At 38.0% G+C, this 20720-nt stretch overlaps 1 protein-coding gene across 3 annotated transcripts in view; it reads left to right on the plus strand.

Annotated features, from left to right (window-relative positions):
* LOC118641862 (leucyl and cystinyl aminopeptidase) overlaps window positions 1-20513 on the plus strand; it is a 104081-nt gene extending 83568 nt beyond the window's left edge. For 2 of the 3 annotated variants that reach the window (XM_036279468.1, XM_036279469.1), the window contains exons 13-18: window positions 304-460; window positions 7171-7355; window positions 8751-8912; window positions 10656-10796; window positions 11462-11543; window positions 12179-20513. In XM_036279468.1, coding sequence (XP_036135361.1) covers window positions 304-460; window positions 7171-7355; window positions 8751-8912; window positions 10656-10796; window positions 11462-11543; window positions 12179-12310 — 859 coding nt within the window. In that variant the 3' untranslated portion in view covers window positions 12311-20513. The remainder of the gene's footprint in view (window positions 1-303; window positions 461-7170; window positions 7356-8750; window positions 8913-10655; window positions 10797-11461; window positions 11544-12178) is intronic. The other variant, XM_036279467.1, reaches the window with a different exon arrangement.
* Window positions 20514-20720: the final 207 nt, after the last annotated feature.

Genomic DNA, 20720 nt, shown 5'->3' on the forward strand with positions numbered 1-20720 from the left:
CATTTCTCACCTAAGATATTGTAATACTTTTCCTGAGTCAGTAGCAATTTTCAGGTGACTTATGGAATAAAAACAGAGCAATTGTTTATCTTTTTTCTGAAATGTATGTTTAACCTTAAGTCACACACATGAACTTAATCAAAGGTAATAATATTTAGTCTAACTTTACAGGCTGACACTCTAAGCTTAAATTTTAGGTCTTCGAGACTCACCATCTGACAATAAATAAAACTTCTCTCAGCGTGCATTGAGTTCATCTGCCTTTCTCAGCATGTTTACATTTTCTGTTCTTTTACCCTTTAGCCTAGGAAGAGTGCCTCTTCAGAAGGCCTTCGATTTGATTGGTTACCTTGGAAATGAGACCTATACTGCACCCATCACTGAAACCCTGTTCCAGACAGGCCTCATCTACAACCTCCTTGAAAAACTAGGATACATGGATCTGGCCTCAAGATTGGTGGTAAGTCTGCCTCATTGCCAGCTGCCTGCTTGCCTTTAATAGGGTTATTCTAATTCCATTCTGCAATAATAGGCTGAAAAAGGAACTAGATTCCATTTTCTTCACTTTCTGAGAAATCCTTGCTTTGAATCAAAATGTCATTGCTTACCATGAAGAGTTAATAAAGGCTTAGCATAATGTGGTCTTGTTGAAATATCAAAATACAGACTTCTTCTGCCCTGGCCGGTTTGGCTCAGCAGTTAGGGCGTCAGCCTGCGGTCCTGAGAGACCCGGGTTTGATTACCGCTAAGGGCGCGTACCTCGGTTGCAGTTTGTCCCCAGCCCTGGTCGGTTGTGCGGGTGGCAGCCACTCGATGTGTTCCTTTCACATCGATGTTTCTCTCTCTCTCTCTCTCTGTTCCCCTCTCTCCCTCCCACTCTACCTGAACAAAAAATGGAAAAATGTCCTCGGGTGAGGATAAAAAAAAAATACAGACTTCTGATAGTGCTATCACATGAAAAGAAAAATTTTTAATTCAAATTTTTACGTAATAAATGCTTTAAATGGACCCTTTTGCGAAGTAGTGCTCCCCATTAATGTCCTACTGGTCAATATAACATGACAGTTGTGTTTGTAATGAGAAGCTATTTGGGAGTCCTTACTAATACCTGTCTTATGGATGATGGTGCTGGTGGATATGTTTCTCTGCAAAGCAATAAGGGAGTCTTGATATTGGAGACTGTTTTACATTTTTTTAAAACCAGTTGCCTGATCTTAACAGTTGTTATTTTAGACACTTTCAGTGTTAAACTGTTGACTTTGACTTTAAAAGCTTGTGAGGGAGTGATGAGTCCTTTGTTCTATCCAATGCTCTGAATCAGCACATTCTAACAAAAGGGTTTGCTTTGTAAACTAGTCAGGTTTTCTAGGGACCAAGTAAAAGGCAACTTTTAGGAAAAGGAAGAAAGTATTGGACCAGGAATTAGAATATGTCTTTTAGGGGTTTGGTATCCTCACTGGTAAAAGGGGTGGGATTACATCTTAAAAAAAAAAAAAAAATCTCCTTTCTGCTGCTCTTACTGACCTACTGTACATCCCATGTGATGAGTTCTTATTCCATGCATGATCACAGTGGGGGAAGGTAATGCAGGGCAGGTAGGCCATATGGAGCTTGAAAAACACCCTTCCTCACAAGTTTCCGATCTGACCTCAAAGGAGCCACCCCCTCCCTCCCTATCCATAAGTGAGATGATTAAGTTCCATGATTTCTGAGGTCTCTTCTAATTGATAGATTTTTATCATCTATTTCATAACACTTTAAAATACTGACCTTAACAAAAACCAATGCCTGGAATGTGACTCAGCCCATAGTGACATTCAGTAAATGTGGAATGAATAAATGAGTGAGACACTCCAGAAAGAAGTACATTTGAGTGCTTATTATATTCTGTACATCATGCTTAGTGCTTAATGTAGACTACCTCGTTTAATCCTCACACATTTGGCAAATAGATATTTCTACCCTCATTAGATACATGAGACTAAATAACTTCCCTAAAGTCACTTACCTAGTTAATTATAAGCTGAGATTCAACCCCATACTAGTTTCACTTCAAAGCCTATTCTGTGCTTTATGTTGCTATATTGTAAACTAATTGGAATTCTAATAATGTCATCTTTCCAATGATACCTTTTCATTGGGAAAATCAAAGCTTTTTCTTTTTTGCTATCATTTTTTTGTAACAGATTTTAAATTAAAACAGGTTGAAAAGCTTATAGATCATGTGTTTAAGATTTAAAATCACGGACCCATATCTAGTTACTTCCTTGAAAATGAAGTTGTATGCTTACTATATGAGATTTCTTTTATATCCAAAATGTTAGTAACAGTATTTTTTATAGTATTGATATGCATTTCCAAGAAGTATACAAAAACATATTGGTCTCTTTAAGGCATAAACTTAAAATCTGACATAAACTTAGAATCCCACATAAACTTAGAATCTGACACAGACTTTGTACTGTTAGTATATTAAAGAGATTGGTCATTTATTAGCCAGTTCAGCTACTGTAGATGGACATTCAGGTTGTGTGGAGTTTGGAGCTATTACAAATAGTGTTGCTGTGAATATTCTTATACATGTCTTTGGTGAATTTCTATGGGGTATGTGCCTGGAAGTGGAATTGCTGAGTCACACATATGCATGGTTAATACTGTACTACCAAATTGTTTTTCACAGTTATACCAATTTAATGCTCCGTGAGCACTATATGAGAATTTGAGTTCTCTTCTGGATCTATATTTTTGCCAACACTTAGTATTAATATTAAATTTTTTTTCTTTTAGCCATTTGGATGGGTGCATCATGGTATTGTAATTTTGACTTTAATTTGCATTTCCCTAAAGTGAAGATGAATTTCTTTTGATATGTTTATTGACCATTGAATGTTCTCTCTCTCTTTTTCTCTCTCTCTCTCTTTTATTTTATTGACTTTTAGAGAGAGGAAGGCAGAGAGAGAAAGAAACATCAGTGTGAGAGAGAAACATTGATCAGTTGCCTCCCACATAAGCCCCCACCAGGATCAGGCCCGCAGTCCAGGTGTGTGCCCTGGCTGGGAATCACAGCTGCCACCTTCTGGTGTATGGACAACACCCCAACCAACTGTGCCATGCCAGCCAGGGCTAGATGTTCTCTTTTGTACCCAAGTCTTTCATTTGTTTTTCTATTGGCTTGTCTGCCTTTTTATTATTGATTTGTAAGACTTCTTTATATATTCTATTTATGAGTCCTTTGTTGATCATGTATATTTGTAAATATCTTCTACTCTGGCTTGCCTTTTCACTTTCTTCATGATTTTTTATTTATTTATTTTTATTGATTTTTTCTTTATTGATTTTAGAGAGAAAGGAAAGGAGAGGGAGAGAGAGATAACAAACATCAATGAGAGGGAACATCGATAGGCTGCCTCCTGCATACCCCACACTGGGGATTTGACCCACAACCTGGGCATATGCCCTGACCAGGAATCGAACCGGCAGCCTCTTGGTGCATGGGTCGCTGCTCAACCACTGCGCCACACTGGCCGGGCTTTTAATGATTTTTAAATTAGCATAAATTCTTAATTTTAAGATATGAAATCTGCCTAACCCAAGATATCTTGAAAAGTTTTTTTACATTTTATATTTAGATTTATGATCCTTCTGGAATTGATTTTTTTATGTAGTGTGAAGTAGACATAAATATTAATTACTTTTCAATATGGATATCTAATTGATCCAGTATGCTTCATTTTATTACAGAATTTCTATAATTACTTGGGGGTTATTAATGCCATATCAAATCAACACTATTTGAGGTAATACATTAGTTTTGTAGGGCTGCTGTAATAAATTGTTACAAACTTGGTGTCTTCAAGTAACAGAACTGTTTTCTCTCACAGTTCTGCAAGCCTTAAATCAAGGTATTATCAGGGTAAGGTTGGTTTCTTCTGAGAGAGAATCCGTTCCATGTGTCTCTCTCAACTTCAGGGGCTTGCTGGCAGTCTCTGGCATTCCTTCGTTTGTAGTTGCGTTCCTCCAATCTGCCTCTGTCTTCACATGGCATTCTTCCTGGGTTTCTTGGTCTGAATTTCCTCTTGGAAGGACACCAGTCATTGGATTTGGGCCCATTGTAATCTGCTATGACCTCATCTTAACTTGTTTACATCTGCAAAAATCCTATTCCCAAATAAGGTCACATTCACAGGTTCCAGTTAGACATGAGTTTTGGGGGGATACTCTTCAACCCAGTATAGGTAGTAATATTAGTTTATATCACTCACTTCTTTTCAGTATTAAAGAACAGTGCTGGTACTGAATAAAGCCTACGAGGAGGCAGAATATCTGTCTACTCTGAAGCTGCCCAGCTAGTTAAATTTCCTCATGGCAGAAGCCACTCTTCCTCCAGCTCTCTCCATTCACTCTGTTGAAGTCCAGTGTCAGGAAGCACTCGATAACTGACCTCAAGCCGAATCCCCGTGCTGAGAATATAGATGCGAAACACAACTCAGGGAGTTAAACCTTTTGAATATTTTCCTACTGTGGCACTCGAGTAACTGTATCTTCATTCCAGATGATGACTTCCAGTTTGCTGGGCAGCTGTGTGTTTATTAAGAACATACCTCAGGCCCTGGCCGGTGTGTCTCAGCGGTTAGAGCGTCAGCACACGGACCAGAGAGTCCTGGGTTTGGTTCCTGCTAAGGGCATGTACCTCATTGGCAGTTTGTCTCCGGGCCTGGTTGGGGTCGTGTGGGTGGCAGTCACTCGATGTGTCTCTCTCACATCGATGTTTCTCTCTCTCTTCCCACCTCTCTCCCTCCCACTCTATCTGAAGATAAATACAAAAATGTCCTTGGGTGAGGATTAAAAAAAAAAAAAAAAGATCAGGCCCTGGCCAGTGTGGCTCAGTCAGTTGGGCGTCCTCCCATGCACCCCCAACCGAAAGACTGCTGGTTCCATTCCCTTCAGGGCACATGCCTGAGTGTCTCGATCCCCAGTAGGGGGCCTGCAAGAGGCAGCCTCACGTGGATGTTTTTCTCTCCTCTCCCTTTCTCTCTCTAAAAATGAATAAAAAAAATCTTTAAAAAAAGAACATACTTCAGGGTGGGGTCCGGGGACTGATGGCTAGCAGGTAAGGGCAGGAGGCTTATTAGTATGAGTTTGGAAGACCACAGGCCCTTTTACTGCTGGAGATCTTTATACACTTGATTGTTAAAGGTCAGATTAGCTTCAGTTCATCAAGAAGGGGAAACTGTCTCTTTAAAATTCTTATTCTAATTTTAGGGCTTTGTGGTAGCATCAAAACTCTCAAAATACGAAGTCTAACCCACTGTAGTAGGAAATTGGAATGGCAGACATTTCTGAGTCTTGGATCCAATCTTCAGATAATATTTGTGGTTAAGACTGGTGTCTGATTTTTATGTCATTGTCACCAGAGCAGTGTGTACATTTATCGGTCATGTTGTTGTGTAAGCTGCACATACCTACATAGCACATACCGACATACCATATTTTGTGATGTGTGCTGTGGTGGTATGGTGGGTAGGGTCTGGAGGCACATTTGAATTGTGTCAGATTGTTCACATATGATGTTAACATCTGATCCTAGCCATATTCCTGTCTCATCACTTATAAGTCTGTCATTCTTTTACATACGAGGGATTGGTGGGATAAACCTTTCACAATAAAAGCTGACACTTCACTTTTAAGAAGCTCATTGACCCAAGAAAGAACTCCCTTGGCATATCACTGTAAAATTAAAGCAGTAAATCAAAATGTAATGCATAACATAAGTGCCAGCGTCTTTCCCTGTTTTATTTTTTAAATCATGTTACGTTGTTGTTGCATTTTTATTGCATATTCAATGTTTTTAGCTTGTATAACCCCACGTAAGTGTCAGAGTAGGAAAATATTCAAAAGGTTTAACTCCTTGAATTGTGTTTAGCATCTATGCCCCCTCTCCCCACTTGCTATTTTCACTTTATGAAATCAGAGGATGGGATTCTGTTGTTTAATGAGTTTAAATATCAAAAATTAATTTAGAACCATGGGGAAAATATGTTTAATTTTATTTGTAAAAGGAAAAGGTAATTTGAAGCACTTGCTACGATTTATTAATACTAAAAATATAACCTGGAATTTTCTAAAAAAATTATTCTTAAATAAAATATTTTATTTTTACTCTAATATGTTATTATTTAAAATATATTTAAAATCAACTATTTTGGTAATTCCTCAACTCTTTAGTGTACAAGGAATAACTAGTAAAATTTCACCATGTAATTCTGATGGACTAACTGCTCAGGAATTAGCTTTAGCATCTTCAAATGTCAAGTTCCTCTTGCCTCCAATACTTCTGAATGCCATTTTTTTAAATGTATATTTTTATTGATTTTTTAGAGAGAGGAAAGGAGAGAGAGATAGAAACATCAATGTGAGAAAGAAACATAGATTGGCTGACTCCTCCACACCCCCTGTTGGGGATTGAGCCTGCAACCTGGGCATGTGTCCTGACCAGGAATTGAACTAGCAACCTCTTGGTACTGGGCCAATGCTCAACCAGTGAACCACACTGGCCAGGCCATTGAACCACTCTTGTAGTTTTTCTGTAGGTTCAGAATTTTTAAAATAAATGTTGAGGGGAGAAAAAATAACTATAAATAACTATACTTGCCTGTAGTCCTCATTTTCACACTAATTAGATTAATTTGTTACAGCATCAGATTATTGATATTTTAAATATTTACTTAATATTGGATTCAGAAACATTTAAACATCTACTCATGAGTTAAGAACTATATTTTTTCTCACTACTCTTTGGATTTATGAGTTATAAAGTCATGAGGTCAGGAAGTTCCAACTTCCTCCTAGCAGTGGTACTTTGGGGCAGGAAAATAACTTCTTGCTGAGTACACACAGAAGAAAGGTTCCCTACTTCAGAGAAGCCATTAATTCTTTCTATGTTATGTCATTAAAAGTCCCTCTTGGCTATAGCAGCCTTTTGTATAAACTTTGTCATTTAATGCTTCATTCCAGCTGTACATGGGCAGTTGATATTTAATGAGTAATATCGATGTCCCCCTCCCTTTTTTTGTCCTTGGGTGAATGTTGAGAAAAAGAGATCTAATTGTCCTGATTTTTCTGGTTGTCCTAATTATTATTAATCCATTATAATCCATTTTGTGTCTCTAGACCAGGGTATTTAAATTGCTTCAAAACCAAATTCAACAGCAAAATTGGACTGATGACGGCACCCCATCTGCTCGAGAGCTGCGGTCCGCCTTGCTGGAATTTGCTTGCACCCACAACCTGGAGGACTGCAGCAACACTGCCATGAAGCTGTTCGACAGCTGGAGGGAATCCAACGGAACTCTGAGGTGAGCTTCTCCCCCAGGGAACGCGCCTCCTCTTCTCCGCTTACATCGTAGACCGAAGCAGGCGCTTGTCGTCCTGGGTCCGGAATGTTATATGAGTGTTGATGTATGTGAACTCAATGCCCGTATGTTCTCAAATAAGACTGTTTTCTTAATTGTGGTAAAAACATGAAATGTACTGTTTTAACCATTTTTAAATGTAAAATTTGCTAATATAAGCATGTTTACATTGTTGTGCAACAAATCTCTAGAACTTTATCTTGCAACACTTCTTACCAAACAGCTCCCACCTTCCCCTCTTCCCAGCCTCTAGAAACCACCGTTCTACTTTCTATTTCATGAGTTTTTACTGCTCTAAATACCTCATATATGTGAAGTCATACAGTGTTTGTCTTTCTGTAACTGGCTTGTATCGTTTAACATAATATCCTCAAGGTTCATTTTCATGTTGTAGTATGTGTTAGGATGTCCTTCCTTTTTATGGCTGAATAACTAATCCATTGTATGTATATACCACATTCTGCTTGTCCCTTCAGTCATTGATGGATGTTTGGGTTGCTCCTACCTGTTGGCTCTTATGAATAATGCTGCTATGAACACAGGTGTACAGATATGTCTCTGAAACCCTGCTTTCAGTTATTTCAGATTTGGACCCAGAATGGGGTCATATGGTAGTTCTATTTTTCAGTATTTTGAGGAAACGCCACAGTTTCCCTCAGCAGCTGCACCATTTTCCATTCCCGCCAACAGTGCACGTGGGTTCCTTCCAGCCTCTCCACATCCTCAGCAACACTGGCTATTTTCTGTTTTGGTTTTTTTTATAGCAACCATCCTAATTGTTGTGAGGTGTCAAAGAGTCTCTTTTAATTTAGGAATAAAACATAGGTGGAGTCAGCAATTAGAAATAGTTTGAGGATAATTGGTTCTTTCTAGTTCCCCTATTAGGTATTAAGGGAAAGGATTCAAGCATCAGATAAAGAGATCCTAGTGCAGAAAACTGCTTCTTCCCCTCTTCTCACCTGTCTCTCCACATTCCTACCATGGAACTGACCACACTGTAAAGTAATATATATACTGTACTTTGTAGTAACCTAGAGTTCCTAGAGGCAGAGACTGTGTCTCTTTCTTCCCCTTTCCATCATCCAGCCAGTTGCCTGCCTGATTCTTTGTGGATGCTCAGTGAATAGTTATTGTATTAAATTGAATTGATATTTCTATAGTCCCACCAATTAGGAAAGTAGCAGCCACTAAATTAACCATTTTCTTCACTACTAGTGGTACAATAACAATTATTCTGTCCTGCTCTGGTCTGACCCCTATAACATCACCACTAGTCACTTCTTTACCTTTATATTCAGGATGTTTGCTTGTTCTCATGTTTGACCACCTCTCTTACAGCCTACCTACTGATGTCATGACTGCTGTGTTCAAAGTTGGAGCAAGAACTGAGAAAGGCTGGTTGTTCCTCTTGAGCAAGTATACCTCTCTAGGCTCTGAAGCAGAGAAGAATAAAATACTCGAAGCTCTTGCGAGCTCAGAGGATGTACGGAAACTTTACTGGTATGAAACCACCCAAGGAATATGATATATAGAAACCAAAAGCACGAAAGCATTGTGCTCCAAGGGTGGGAGCTCATTTTCTCTGGGATCTCCGTTTTTGTCCTTTTACTCACAGCCCAGACCTGACTTGGTCAATGTGGTAAGGAGCCCACATGTGCTGGGTTTCATCTCAGGAGCCTAGAGGAGACGGGGCAGTGCCAAGAATCACAACCCCCGCCTGCTTTCTGCTTAAACACTTCTTTGTCCCCGTGGAGTGTTGTCTTAATTCCACAGTTAGTGCTTCATTCTTTCTAGCCAAGGCATTGCTCCATCCAAGCTGTCATTTTGAAAATGCAGACACTACAGAGAAAGGTAACATGTAAAAGCTTATAGGCTATACTGTACCTTCATATGAATGTGTCAGACATTTTCTTTTTGATATTTAGCTGCTGAAGACTTGGAAATAGGATTTTCACATGGGGAAAGGAGGGAAGTAAGTAGGGCCCTCTGACAGGAAACAGTCAGTAGCAGGTAGGGGAGCTCCAGGGAGCCAAGGGAAATAGGAAGGTATCTTAAGAGTCAGCACTGGGAAGGACAGAGGGAGGCATTTGAGTGTCACTGATTCTCTTGTATAAATTTGCACAGATAAATCCTAGTGTCCCAAAGGATACACTGTAAATCATAATTGTCTTTAAAGTAGTAGCCAGCCTCTGATCCAAACACAGGAAAATTTTTGTTTCAGATTAGTAATAATTTTTTTTTAAACTGGTAACACACTAATAAATTCCCATTATAAAGTATTTAAACAGTACCTAAGAAAATGGAATAAAATATGATAGTCTCATGTAATTCTCTCGTATGATCCTTTACTTCCATTCTTATTCTCTCTGTTAACAGTGTCAAGCCTCGTGAGTATATTTATATATCAGCATAGGTTTATACTATCCCCAGTGTTTTGTGACGGTCCTTTCAGCGAATGATCAGTCTCTGAGATTTGCCATGTCATTTCATGAAGCCAACTTCATTTGTTTTTATGGCTGCATAGTATTCCATAGTATGGCTCTGTCATACTTTGTTTAACCCATCACAGCTTGATGAGCACTTCTGTTTTCTAAAAAAAGTATCGCTGCATTATTTGGGGGATGTGTTTCTTTCTCCGCACACATTGTATAGTGCAGTAGATGAGAGCCGCTCATGTTCAGGCGCCAGGCTTCAGTATTTACTAGCAGTGTAACTGGGGCAATTACTTAACTTCAGTTTCTTAAACTATAAAGTGGGGATAGGTAATAATTACCTTTTCAAGCATTGTTGTGTCAACAATTTAGAACATTAGTACATGTGAAGTAATAATAACTATTAATATCAAGAGTATATTCTGAAATGTATCTTCGTTTTCACATTATTTCAACAGCCCAGTTGTTTAAAGAGTAATAATGTACTTGCCTATTCAAATCAAATAAGGTTTTTAACAGAAAAAAATGAGTTTTCAGAATTATAAATTCTACCAGAATTACTACATCAAGAGCTATGTATTATTATGTCATAGTATATCGAAGTTCTTATTTTATTGGTGAGTTTTCTTTTATATATATATATATATATATATAGACAAGTTTTCAATCTATTGCTCGATCTTAGACTAACCCTGGATTTATAGCCCTCGAATTGCTACAGAGCTTTAATTAGGAGACCAGTACTAACGTCAGTTCAGTCATCACTTCAGCATGAATGACTGTTTGGAAGCTAAATTTGTTTTGCTTTCAGGTTAATGAAAACTAGCCTCAGTGGAGATACCATCCGAACACAAAAGCTGTCGTTTGTCATTAGAACGGTGGGCCGACATTTTCCTGGTCACTTACTGGCATGGGATTTTGTCAAAGAGAACTGGAATAAGCTCGTACAGAAGTAAGTTTCCAGAGAATTCCTAGCTGTTAGTATTCTCTGCCTGTGAGAAACATTCCCAGTGTTGTATTGGTTCATTGGAGTTATGATCTGCTGTGAGAGGAAAAATGCTTCAGTAACATTTACCTGAGACACCCATAAATTTTCACATTTGTAAACATAATTCTATAATGTGAGTCACATAACAGTAGTGTTCCATTTGAGTACGAATCGAGCCTAACCATGCTTGGCTCCAGGTCACTTAGCTTAGCCTGGCCATGGGCTGTTTGGAACAGCTGTTTAGCTTTGTGTGTGGAAATATGCCTCTTCATTGCCAAGGGATCAGGTTAGAACTCACACCAGTAGACAGCACATGTAGGTTTGTTCCTTTTAAAGCAATAGTTATATTTTGTGGATGTTTGATGTGATTTTTCAGTAGATCATATGGATTAATAATGTGTCTGACTATCCCCAACTCCTGCCTTTTTTTGCCCACCTTTTCTTCCCAGCGGCAGTAAGTGCCTGTGGGCCACTCCGGGGACTGAGCGGCGGCCCCCAGCAGGGGACTCTGCTCCGCCTTCCGTCTGTAGCTAGCTCACAGCAAAGCGTTTTCTTTACATCGGAGCCCAGCTTTCCACTAGCTGCCTCATTTTTTTCTCTGTTTTGCTCTTGTATTTGTGTTTCTTCAGGTTCCATCTCGGTTCCTATACCATTCAAAGTATTGTTGCTGGATCAACTCACCTGTTTTCAACAAAGGTGCACTTGTCAGAGGTTAGTTGTATAAAATGCTTGTAAGGGAGATGGGGCATCCCTTTCCCCCAGGCTGCTTAGTTAGGTCAGGTGGTGGCTCTTCATGCCAGTTCCTGTCCCTCCTCTGCCGTCATTGTGCTAATGACTCTGCACTGGACTGCTTCTAACGGGTGGACATGCAGCAAGGAGAAAACATTCCGAGGGGCAAACATTCTGATTCCGTTCTCAACAATAGTCCCTTGTCTCCCTGAAACAAATACTTTTTAAATTAAAAAAAACTTGCTATATGTCAAGTTTTTAAGTGGTAATAACATTATTGTGAAGAATGCCACTTCAAGGTAAAATTGGGCACCATCCCTAACTTTAGACTCTACCAAACTTGCTGTTACGTGGCCATTTTATTTTTTTATTTTAAATTTGCAAAGTTTATCCTTGGGGGAGTAAGGAGAATCCATTTTTAAAATCACTTCAGATTTCACCATACTTGATCAGTAACTTAATGTAAATACCCCAGATATTAAAGTACTTCTTGTCTCTACTCCTTTCAAGACATCAGCACAGCCATCACTAAGTGAAAGTTTATTTGAAAAGGCAGAGTTACCTGAGATTTACTGTTATTTTTCTTCTTTTGAAATATTTCTCTGTGCAACTTACAGGTCCAGACGTTCTTTGAAAGTCAGTCAGAGGCAACCTTTCAGCTTCGTTGTGTCCAGGAGGCTTTGGAAATCATTCACTTGAATATCCAGTGGATGGAGAAGAACCTTAAAACTCTGACATGGTGGCTGTAGCATGCACAACGGCACTTCATTTTGTCGCCCATTCAGAGATCTTGTCAACTTGGGCTCTGCTTGTTAACTTTTGCAAAAGCCAAGATGAAGCCAACAATCGCTGCTGAGTTGTGTGCACTCTTAGGAGTTCTAGTTAGCTCAGGGCCTGTCTGTATTTTTCATTGGTCTTTCCTGAAATGTCTTTGGGCAGTACATATTTATTACAAAATTATATTTACCTGTATGCCAACCATCTACAAAAACAATAAATATTTTTTCTATTTTGAAGATACCCAAATGGGGAATAAAATCTGTTTTGGAATTTTGTTCTATTTCTCAGTACCCATAAAGTACTGACCCAGTGAAACAAGGAAAGAGCTACCATGGGAGGCACCATCTTTGCAGGCTGCTGGCTCATGAGCCAGTTGTTGCTTCTTGATGATAGATGATACTGAATTTGGGAACAGCTTCAAAAGTATGGCAATGAAGTCGATGAAGCCTGCGACTGTAGAGAGCTAATCTCAGGTGTGCAGATCTACTTTGAGTTGGGATTTTGATTAATCCTTTATTTCCTGGAAATTTTCTAAACAAGATCTATAACTATTATATTTTTTTCTGCATAATAGCCAGGTGCTACAGAATTTTTAAATTATTGTTATATTGAAAAGCTAAATAACAAGGCCAAAAGATTCAATTTCCCCAGTGTTTAACATTTTCTTTTTCATCTTTTAGGAAAATGTTTCGAACCAATAGCTTTAATTATCCTTATTTTATTCATAAATTTCAATATTCTCCAAATCTGTACATCTTTATCACTCTCTGCCATAAATATACTTTATGTTATAAATAAGTATTTCCACAGTTATGGAAAACATTTTTGTTAGTCCTAATGTCTTTTATCATGACTTTACCACTGTTACTAAAAATATAGGTTGTTTCAAATGCCTTTTGGCATGACAGATAATAGACACCTTCTCTCTAAATCATACCCATGTGTAGATTTTCATTTTATGTGTTAGAGTAGCACATTAGAAACATTTTAAAGCAGGGCCTTTGAGAAATTGAACATTTTTGTTTGAAGTTCACCATAGTACCTTAAAGGAATGAGAGAATGTGAGATAGGAGTAACTTAATTCAGGTTTAATATGGTGGGCTTTGAATTTTTTCTACTATCAAATACAGTACTTTTCTTTAGTTGAAAAATCATAGCTTTGTTTTATCATGGCCAAACTAACAGATTAAAAGGAAGGTCCAAAGAAAGAAAGAAAGAAAGAAGTCAAAACTGTATGGCATTTTTACTCCTAAAGGAGAAATACTGTACTTGAATTTTTTGAGCTCTGCGGACTTATACCTAGATTGTTGTATTTCTTTGATTTTTAGGAGGAAAGCTTTCTTCCTAATAATTCTTGTACTTTATACTTTGTTTGAAAACATCTTCTGTGTACAAAAAAAGGTAATTACCTATTTGCAAGCACTTAAAAACACTCCACAGAATTAGACAATGGGAAAGGTCACCATTTTTTATTCAGCAAGTGTAAAGTGAAAATATGTGGAATTGTGTATAAAATTATATTTTATTTTATGAAAATATTTTTATATAACAAAATTTAAAAGGCTGGCAAGCTGAAAGATAGCCTTCTTTACTTCTGTGTGTTTTCACCCTATTTAGTCTTTTCTAAACATTTATCTCTGTTTTAGAGTAGAAAATACTATATCCTGAGAATCACAGCATCACCTAAAGATGTCTTCTTGAAACTGGGGTAATTGTAGGTCTATTCCTTTTGTGCTTCAGTAAATGAATGATAATTTAGTTGATAATGAAAGTGAGTTTTTATATTTTTAGTGTGGGGAAAAATACTCAACTTTTGAGGGTTTTTTTGTTGCTGGTTTTTTACCATGTTATATTACTGAATTCCACTTTGATACAGAGTTTAAATTTTGCTACTTCTCAAAATCAGTTAAGATGCTTCAGTTTTACCTGCCCATCTTGACATTGCTCCTATAACACATGTTAACTCTGCATATGGCAAATCTTGTCTGGAATCACATCATTTTTCCTGTGAGTGTGTGTGTGTGTGTGTGTGGAGTGAGGGGTGTTATTATTATAAGTAAAACCTTATCAAAACTTCAGCTAAAAAAGAGGTGACTCATAATCCATTGCTATCTTTGTGCTCAAAAGCTGTTCATTCCCATGAAACTGATCCGTACCGCTTGTACTTGTATTTGTGGGCCTCACCTCAGATTATTTGCAGTTTTAGTAGGTCTTACCTCAGATTTTCCCACAGAGTTCCATAATTTTCAGTATTATGCTAACCCACCTGTAAGAGATGTCTATGAACTAAATTAAGTCAAGAACATAAGGTTAAGTAATAGGTAAAACATGTAGTATAATAATAAATAAATATAATTGTAGCTTTTGAAGACTTTTTCCCCCAAAACTTTGTCTTCGCCACTGCATCTGTGAGAACTCAGCCAGCTTGCAGCACAGCAGTCGGTCACAGGGTGCCTATCAGTGTAAGCACAGAGGTCCACGGTGCAACTAAGTGCTTGTTTGACAAGTATATTCATCGCCAAGAGACAGCCTACTGAATGTAATATAAGACATGTGTAGACTCTTAGGAAAGGTAGAATGGGATATCTGGAATTGAGGAAACACAAAATATGGTTTGCAGATCTGAAAGGCTATGAAAGTAGAAATCTAAGGAGTCCAGTTTGTTCTGTTAATATGAAGTGATTGGATATATTAAACTGCAAGGAATGTCGGCCTCCACCATAAGCCTGCACCTTCCTCCATCTTACTGTTTTATGTCAATCTCTGTAAGTGAAATTCTGTTCTTTGCATTGTTTCAGTGTTCATGAACTTTCTTAGTATCACAGGTTCCACTGAAGTAATATTCTTTGCCATTCACGTTTTCATTGTACTGTATTTAGCCACTGGAGGAACAAAAGAGCCAGCTTAAGAGCCCTGGGTACGCAGAGGATGTTGAGCTGCATCAGCCTTACTGGGTACAGAATAGAACCCTTTCTGAGTATTGGAAAGTAAGAAATGAAACTAACAGATAGCCTGTTACTGAGTTGGATTTTAAGAGTATACTCAGACTAAAGCACCTGGAACCATCATCTGCAGTCAGATTGCTGACTGTTCACATAATCCCTGTGCATTTCATGGGGCTTCAGGGAACCCATGCATCTCAGGAGATGTTCGTCAGCAAGCACGGCCGTTCCTGGGCTAAGTTTGCAGAACGAGACCGGAATTTCCTAGGTATGAGGTAGCTCTTCACCCCTTTGCCTTTGTTTTTATTGGAATTAATTCTCTTTTTAAAGAGTTTTCCCATACCCCCATCTGTATTTTTTAAAACAATGTATGATTTTTGCTGGTTTTTTGCATTATTTTATTGTGTGCTTCATTCTCTACATTGGCAAGTAAGTACCAAATGAAAAGTGGAGGTCCAAAAGTATGATAAATCTCCTCTTATCCCTTTCCCTTGTTGCCACATGGGCAATCGCTGGTAGAATAGTTGACTGATTTCTTTCAGCAGCTTTTGGGGGATATATACTTTGAAAGTGTACATATGTGTTTTTGATGTGTTTTTATATTCTTTCACTTTGTATATTTCGTCCTGATGAAAAGTGAAATATTGTCCATGAAAATCTCTTCTGTCTTCCCATTGTCTGTGGACAACAGCTATAGAGTAGTTTTTTATTTCCTGTTTCGGAAGGAGGTGGTAATATTGGGAGGAGAGCAGAGTATGTTCTTTTAAAAATGTGTACAAATGTTTTTGCTGCTATTTTGTGGGTGTTGTTTCCTTTTGTATTTCATTCATCCATCTCATGGATATGAAGGTATCTAATGAACCATAGAGGCCCAGAAGAAGGACAGATGTCCTGTTTACTCCTCTCCTTACTGCCTACATGGACAATAACCGATAGAACAGTTGTTGTTTTGATCTCATCTTAGGTGTAGGGGGAGATCTGTATCATTCTTTCAAGTGTATATAAATGTTATACTACTTATTTATACTTCATTTTATACATGTTCCTTTGCATGGCTGCATAGGTACTTAATGAAAATTGAGGTTCAGAGAATGATAGATTTCCTCTTTTCCTTATTGCCTCTTTGGACAGTAGCTAATAGAGTAGTTTGTTTTGTTTGGTGGTGTAGGAGAGACTGAGGTATGTACTTAATGTATATAAATAAATTTGCTACTACTTTGTATTATTAATTCATTTTATACAGTGTCCTCATAGGATGTTTAAGTATCTAATGAGATGCGGAGGTCCGGATGTATGACAGTCTCCTGTGGTCCCCTTCCCTTATTGCCTGTGTGGTGCAGTTGTTGGAGTGGATTTAGGGGGTAGAGAAAGGCAGGCAGGGATGTGTACTTACTGTATATACCTGTTTTTACTACTTTGTTGTGTTATTTCATTGGGTGCCCTGACTGGAAAGTACCTAATGACCCATGGAGGTCCATATGTATAACAGTCTCCTCTTCTCCCCTTCCCGTATTGCCGATGTGGGCAATGGCTGTTCGAGTACTTGATTAGTTTCAGGGTTCTTTTGTGGGTATTGGGATAAATACTTTTTACTTTTTTATTATAGTTTTCATTGGGTGCCCAGTCCATCACTTGGACGCGTAGGTTCCTAATGAACCATGGAGCTCTGGATGTATAGCAATCTCCTATTCTCCCTTTCCTCTTTTATCTTTGTAGGCAATAATTTTAAAGTAGTTTGGGTTTTTTTAAGTTCTGGGGGATGGGAATGGACTAAGGGCTACATATATCCTTTTTAAAACTGTATATACAGTGTTTGTGACTATATTGTGTTATTGCATTCTGTGCCCCGTCCCTTACTGGGACGTGTAGGTACTAATGAGATGTGGAGGTCCGGATGTATGAAAATCTCCTCTTTCCCCTTTCCTACTGCCTCTGCGGGCAATAGTTTTAGAGTAGTCTAGATTACTTTTCACTCTACCACTCCTTCCCCTGAGAGGGTAGTGATATGTACTTTTAAAAATGTATATAAATGTGTTTTCTTTTTTGTTATTTCATTTTGTACCTAGACCTTTCTATGGACACTTTAGGTACATGATGAAAATTAAGGTTCATTCTATGAAAAACATTTCCTCTTCTCCCCTTCCCTTATTGCCTATCTAGGCAATGACTAGTGACAGTTGTTTAGAGGTTTGGGGGGTTTTGTTTGTTTGTTTGTTGTTTTGGCAGTGTTATAAGGAATTTCTGGATTTTCATTTTTTAAATGTATATCAATGTTTGCTCCTTTTTTGTTCTTTCCCTCCAAACCCGGTTTTCTGTTTGGACTTGCAGATATCCAGTGCAGTACAGAGGCCCAGATTCAGAGGAGGGGTACATCTTTTCTGTTACCCGGTAGCCTGTGTTCATGGGCAGTAATGTCAGAATACTATAGGGCTTGAGGTTTTTGTTTGTTTGTTTTTTGAGGTTTTAGTAAGGAATTGGCTTGTTAGGCATGATATGTAGTTTTTAAATTATATATAACTGTTTTGTCTCTTTGTGTTCACTTCATTTTGAATCTAGCTCTTTGCATGACTATTTAGGTACCTAATGAAAGTTGAGATTGATTCTATGAAATATCTCCCCTGTGCCCTTTCCCTCATTGCCTGGTGGGCAATGGTAGAAGAATAAATGTTTGGTTGCTTTTTTTGGAGAGGGAGGGGGGTGGGGGAGGTCTATGCATATGGGTGTATTTTTAATGTATATAAATGTTCGCTACATTTGTGTATTATTTCATTTAGTACTCAGTCCTTTGATGGGACTTGTAGGTACACAATGAAGCATGGAGGTCCAGACCTATGATAAATCTCTTCTGCCCCCTTCCCTCACTGCCGGCACAGGCAATAATTTTATCATTTGGGTTTTGTTTTGTTTTTTACCAGGAGGGATTATTTGGGTGGGTAGGGTTATGGGAAAAGGACAGGGTATGGACATTAATATATAAATATGTACATGTTATTTATACACACACACACACACACACACACACACGTACATGTTAATGATTTTGTACCTAGCCCTTTGCATGGATGTATAGGTATCCAGTGAAAACTTAGGATCGGTGTATGACATCTCCCCTCTCCCTGGCCCTTATTGCCTGTGTAGGCATTAGTGACTAGAGTAGTTGTATGTTGTTTACTGACTTGTTTGTTTTGGGGGGATTTATATTTTTAGCAGGGGAATATTTTTAATACATATAAATATGTTTTTATTTCTTTGTTATTTCATTTGTATCTAGTTCTTTGCATGGCTATTTAGGGACCTAATGAAAATTGAGTTTCATGAATCGACAGATCATTTCCTCTTTCCTGCTTACTTCCTCATTTAGCAGGAGCTAGTACAGTTATTTTGTGGTTAGTTTGTTGTATTCTCTAGCATATATGCCTTTAAAGATGTAAATATATACATACTTACATAATTTTCTTTTTAAAATAAACTTCCTTTACTTCTTAGTCCCTTAGAGAGCTCTGAATGTACCTAGCAAAATAAAGTTCCACCAAGTCTCTGCTGTGTGCCTTGAAGGTGCTGCACTGTGGTGATGTCACTAGTGGCCATGGGCATGTGGCCAGTGAGGTGGGAAAGACACTTGGATATGGCTGTGAAAGCTGATCATGTCCAGCTTTCCTATGCTGGTTCAGACCGAACGAAATGCTGGGAAGGGCCCTGAACTCTGGAAATTCCAGAAAGGCAAGAGGACAATACTAAATAAAAAGTATATTTAAAGTTTGTTGCTGATTAATTTTTCAGTGACTGGTAAGCCAATTAAAGCCCCTTGAGAAGAACTTCCTTTGAGGATTGGAATTCTGATTCATCTATAGAAGTCCGTTGCAGTTCCATCAATAGCATATTCTTGTGTACCCAGTGACATTTCTTTTTATTTTTTCTTAAGTGAAACTTTTGAGTTATTGCCATGGTTCTAATGAATGACAAAACAGGTTCAAAAACTAATCCAAAAAGAATTTGGGGGACAAGACCTTCTATCTTTCAACACCCGCATGTATATGGTGGGGCAGATCGGTCCTTTTCCTACCCAGCGCTCTGGTGTGGCAGGCTCTCCCTCCTCAGTTCTGCACTAGCTGGACCATTCCTGTTCCTTTTCCTTCTTTTCTTCAGTGCCTGCACCATTAGATGGTATCTTCAAGTGCACTAAAAAGTGTAAGCCAGCGTCGCCTCGTCAGCTGTATGTTTCTGCATGCATTTCATACATCCAGGCCTGTATGTTCACTTTCAGCATTCTCAAATCATAATCACATTGACTCTACATCCTCTTCATAGTAAATATTATGACTCCATAGTTGTCTGATCAAAGAAAACGTGTAAGATCCATCCCTCCACCCCCCTCTTCCTCCCTTTCTTCCTCCCTTGCTTCCTTCCTTTGAGCTTCTGAGCATCATTGGTTGTATGATTTATAATGAATATAATGGTGAAGATTTGCCATATTATTATTACTTTTTTAGAAACATTAAGTAATAGGACTCCTAGAAAAGTTTTAGAGATGTTATTTACCATATCAAACTCTCAGGTTCTAGTGTTGAAAAATTAGCCTATACTTTGCTGTTACTTATACCTGCTGCTGTAGAAAAAATGAGAGCCTATTCATTACACATTTAACTTTGATCATAAATAAAAGAGAAGGGGGCACCTTTTTAGAGTTAGTCATGGTAGTCAGTGATATTTCTGAACAGTTTTTAATTTAAAGTACTTCAAAGAAAGTAAAGGTCATGGCTTAGCTGACTGAAATGCTCCAGAAGTTGAACTGTATAAACCATCAGTACAATAATACACCCATGTGTGCGTGTGTGTGTGTAATGAGAATCACATTATAATTGGAGCATTTGCATTAATCAACAAAACTCACATTGAGACAAAACTGAGTCTTACAGCTGTCTTGACTCAAGCCAAGTGTTCTGTGTTGCTGTGAAGAATAGTCTCTTTCAAACCCTTTGGACTTGGAAACTTGTAGAGGTATTACAGTTTTGTATTTAAACACCTATGGAGATCTCCGATTCTGGAATCTGAGCTTGTGGGTGGAATTCTAAATTTATATCAGAATCTGTCTTTTGTGGAAGATTTTGAAAATAGTATGTGTATATATAACATTATATATGCAGATTGTGTTGTTGCTTGTAAAGGGAAAAAGGCTTTATTTTCTTTATACTTCTGATAGCTTGTTTTGCATATGACCAGCACTGACTGAAAGGCATGTGTACTGCAAACACTGTTGCTTTTTTTGTGTGAAATGAAAATAAAGTATTTAAATATAAGTATCGTGTGGACTCTGGATGAAAAAAATTTCATACGGTGTGGGCAAAGTAAGTTTACTGTTGTGAGTATGCAGAACAGTTTATTCTTGTATTATTATTTATTAATTGTATTATTTATTTGTATTATTTGTCTTATTGTT

This window comes from Molossus molossus, unplaced genomic scaffold (genome assembly GCF_014108415.1).
Source record: "Molossus molossus isolate mMolMol1 unplaced genomic scaffold, mMolMol1.p scaffold_m16_p_3, whole genome shotgun sequence".
NCBI lineage: Eukaryota > Metazoa > Chordata > Mammalia > Chiroptera > Molossidae > Molossus > Molossus molossus.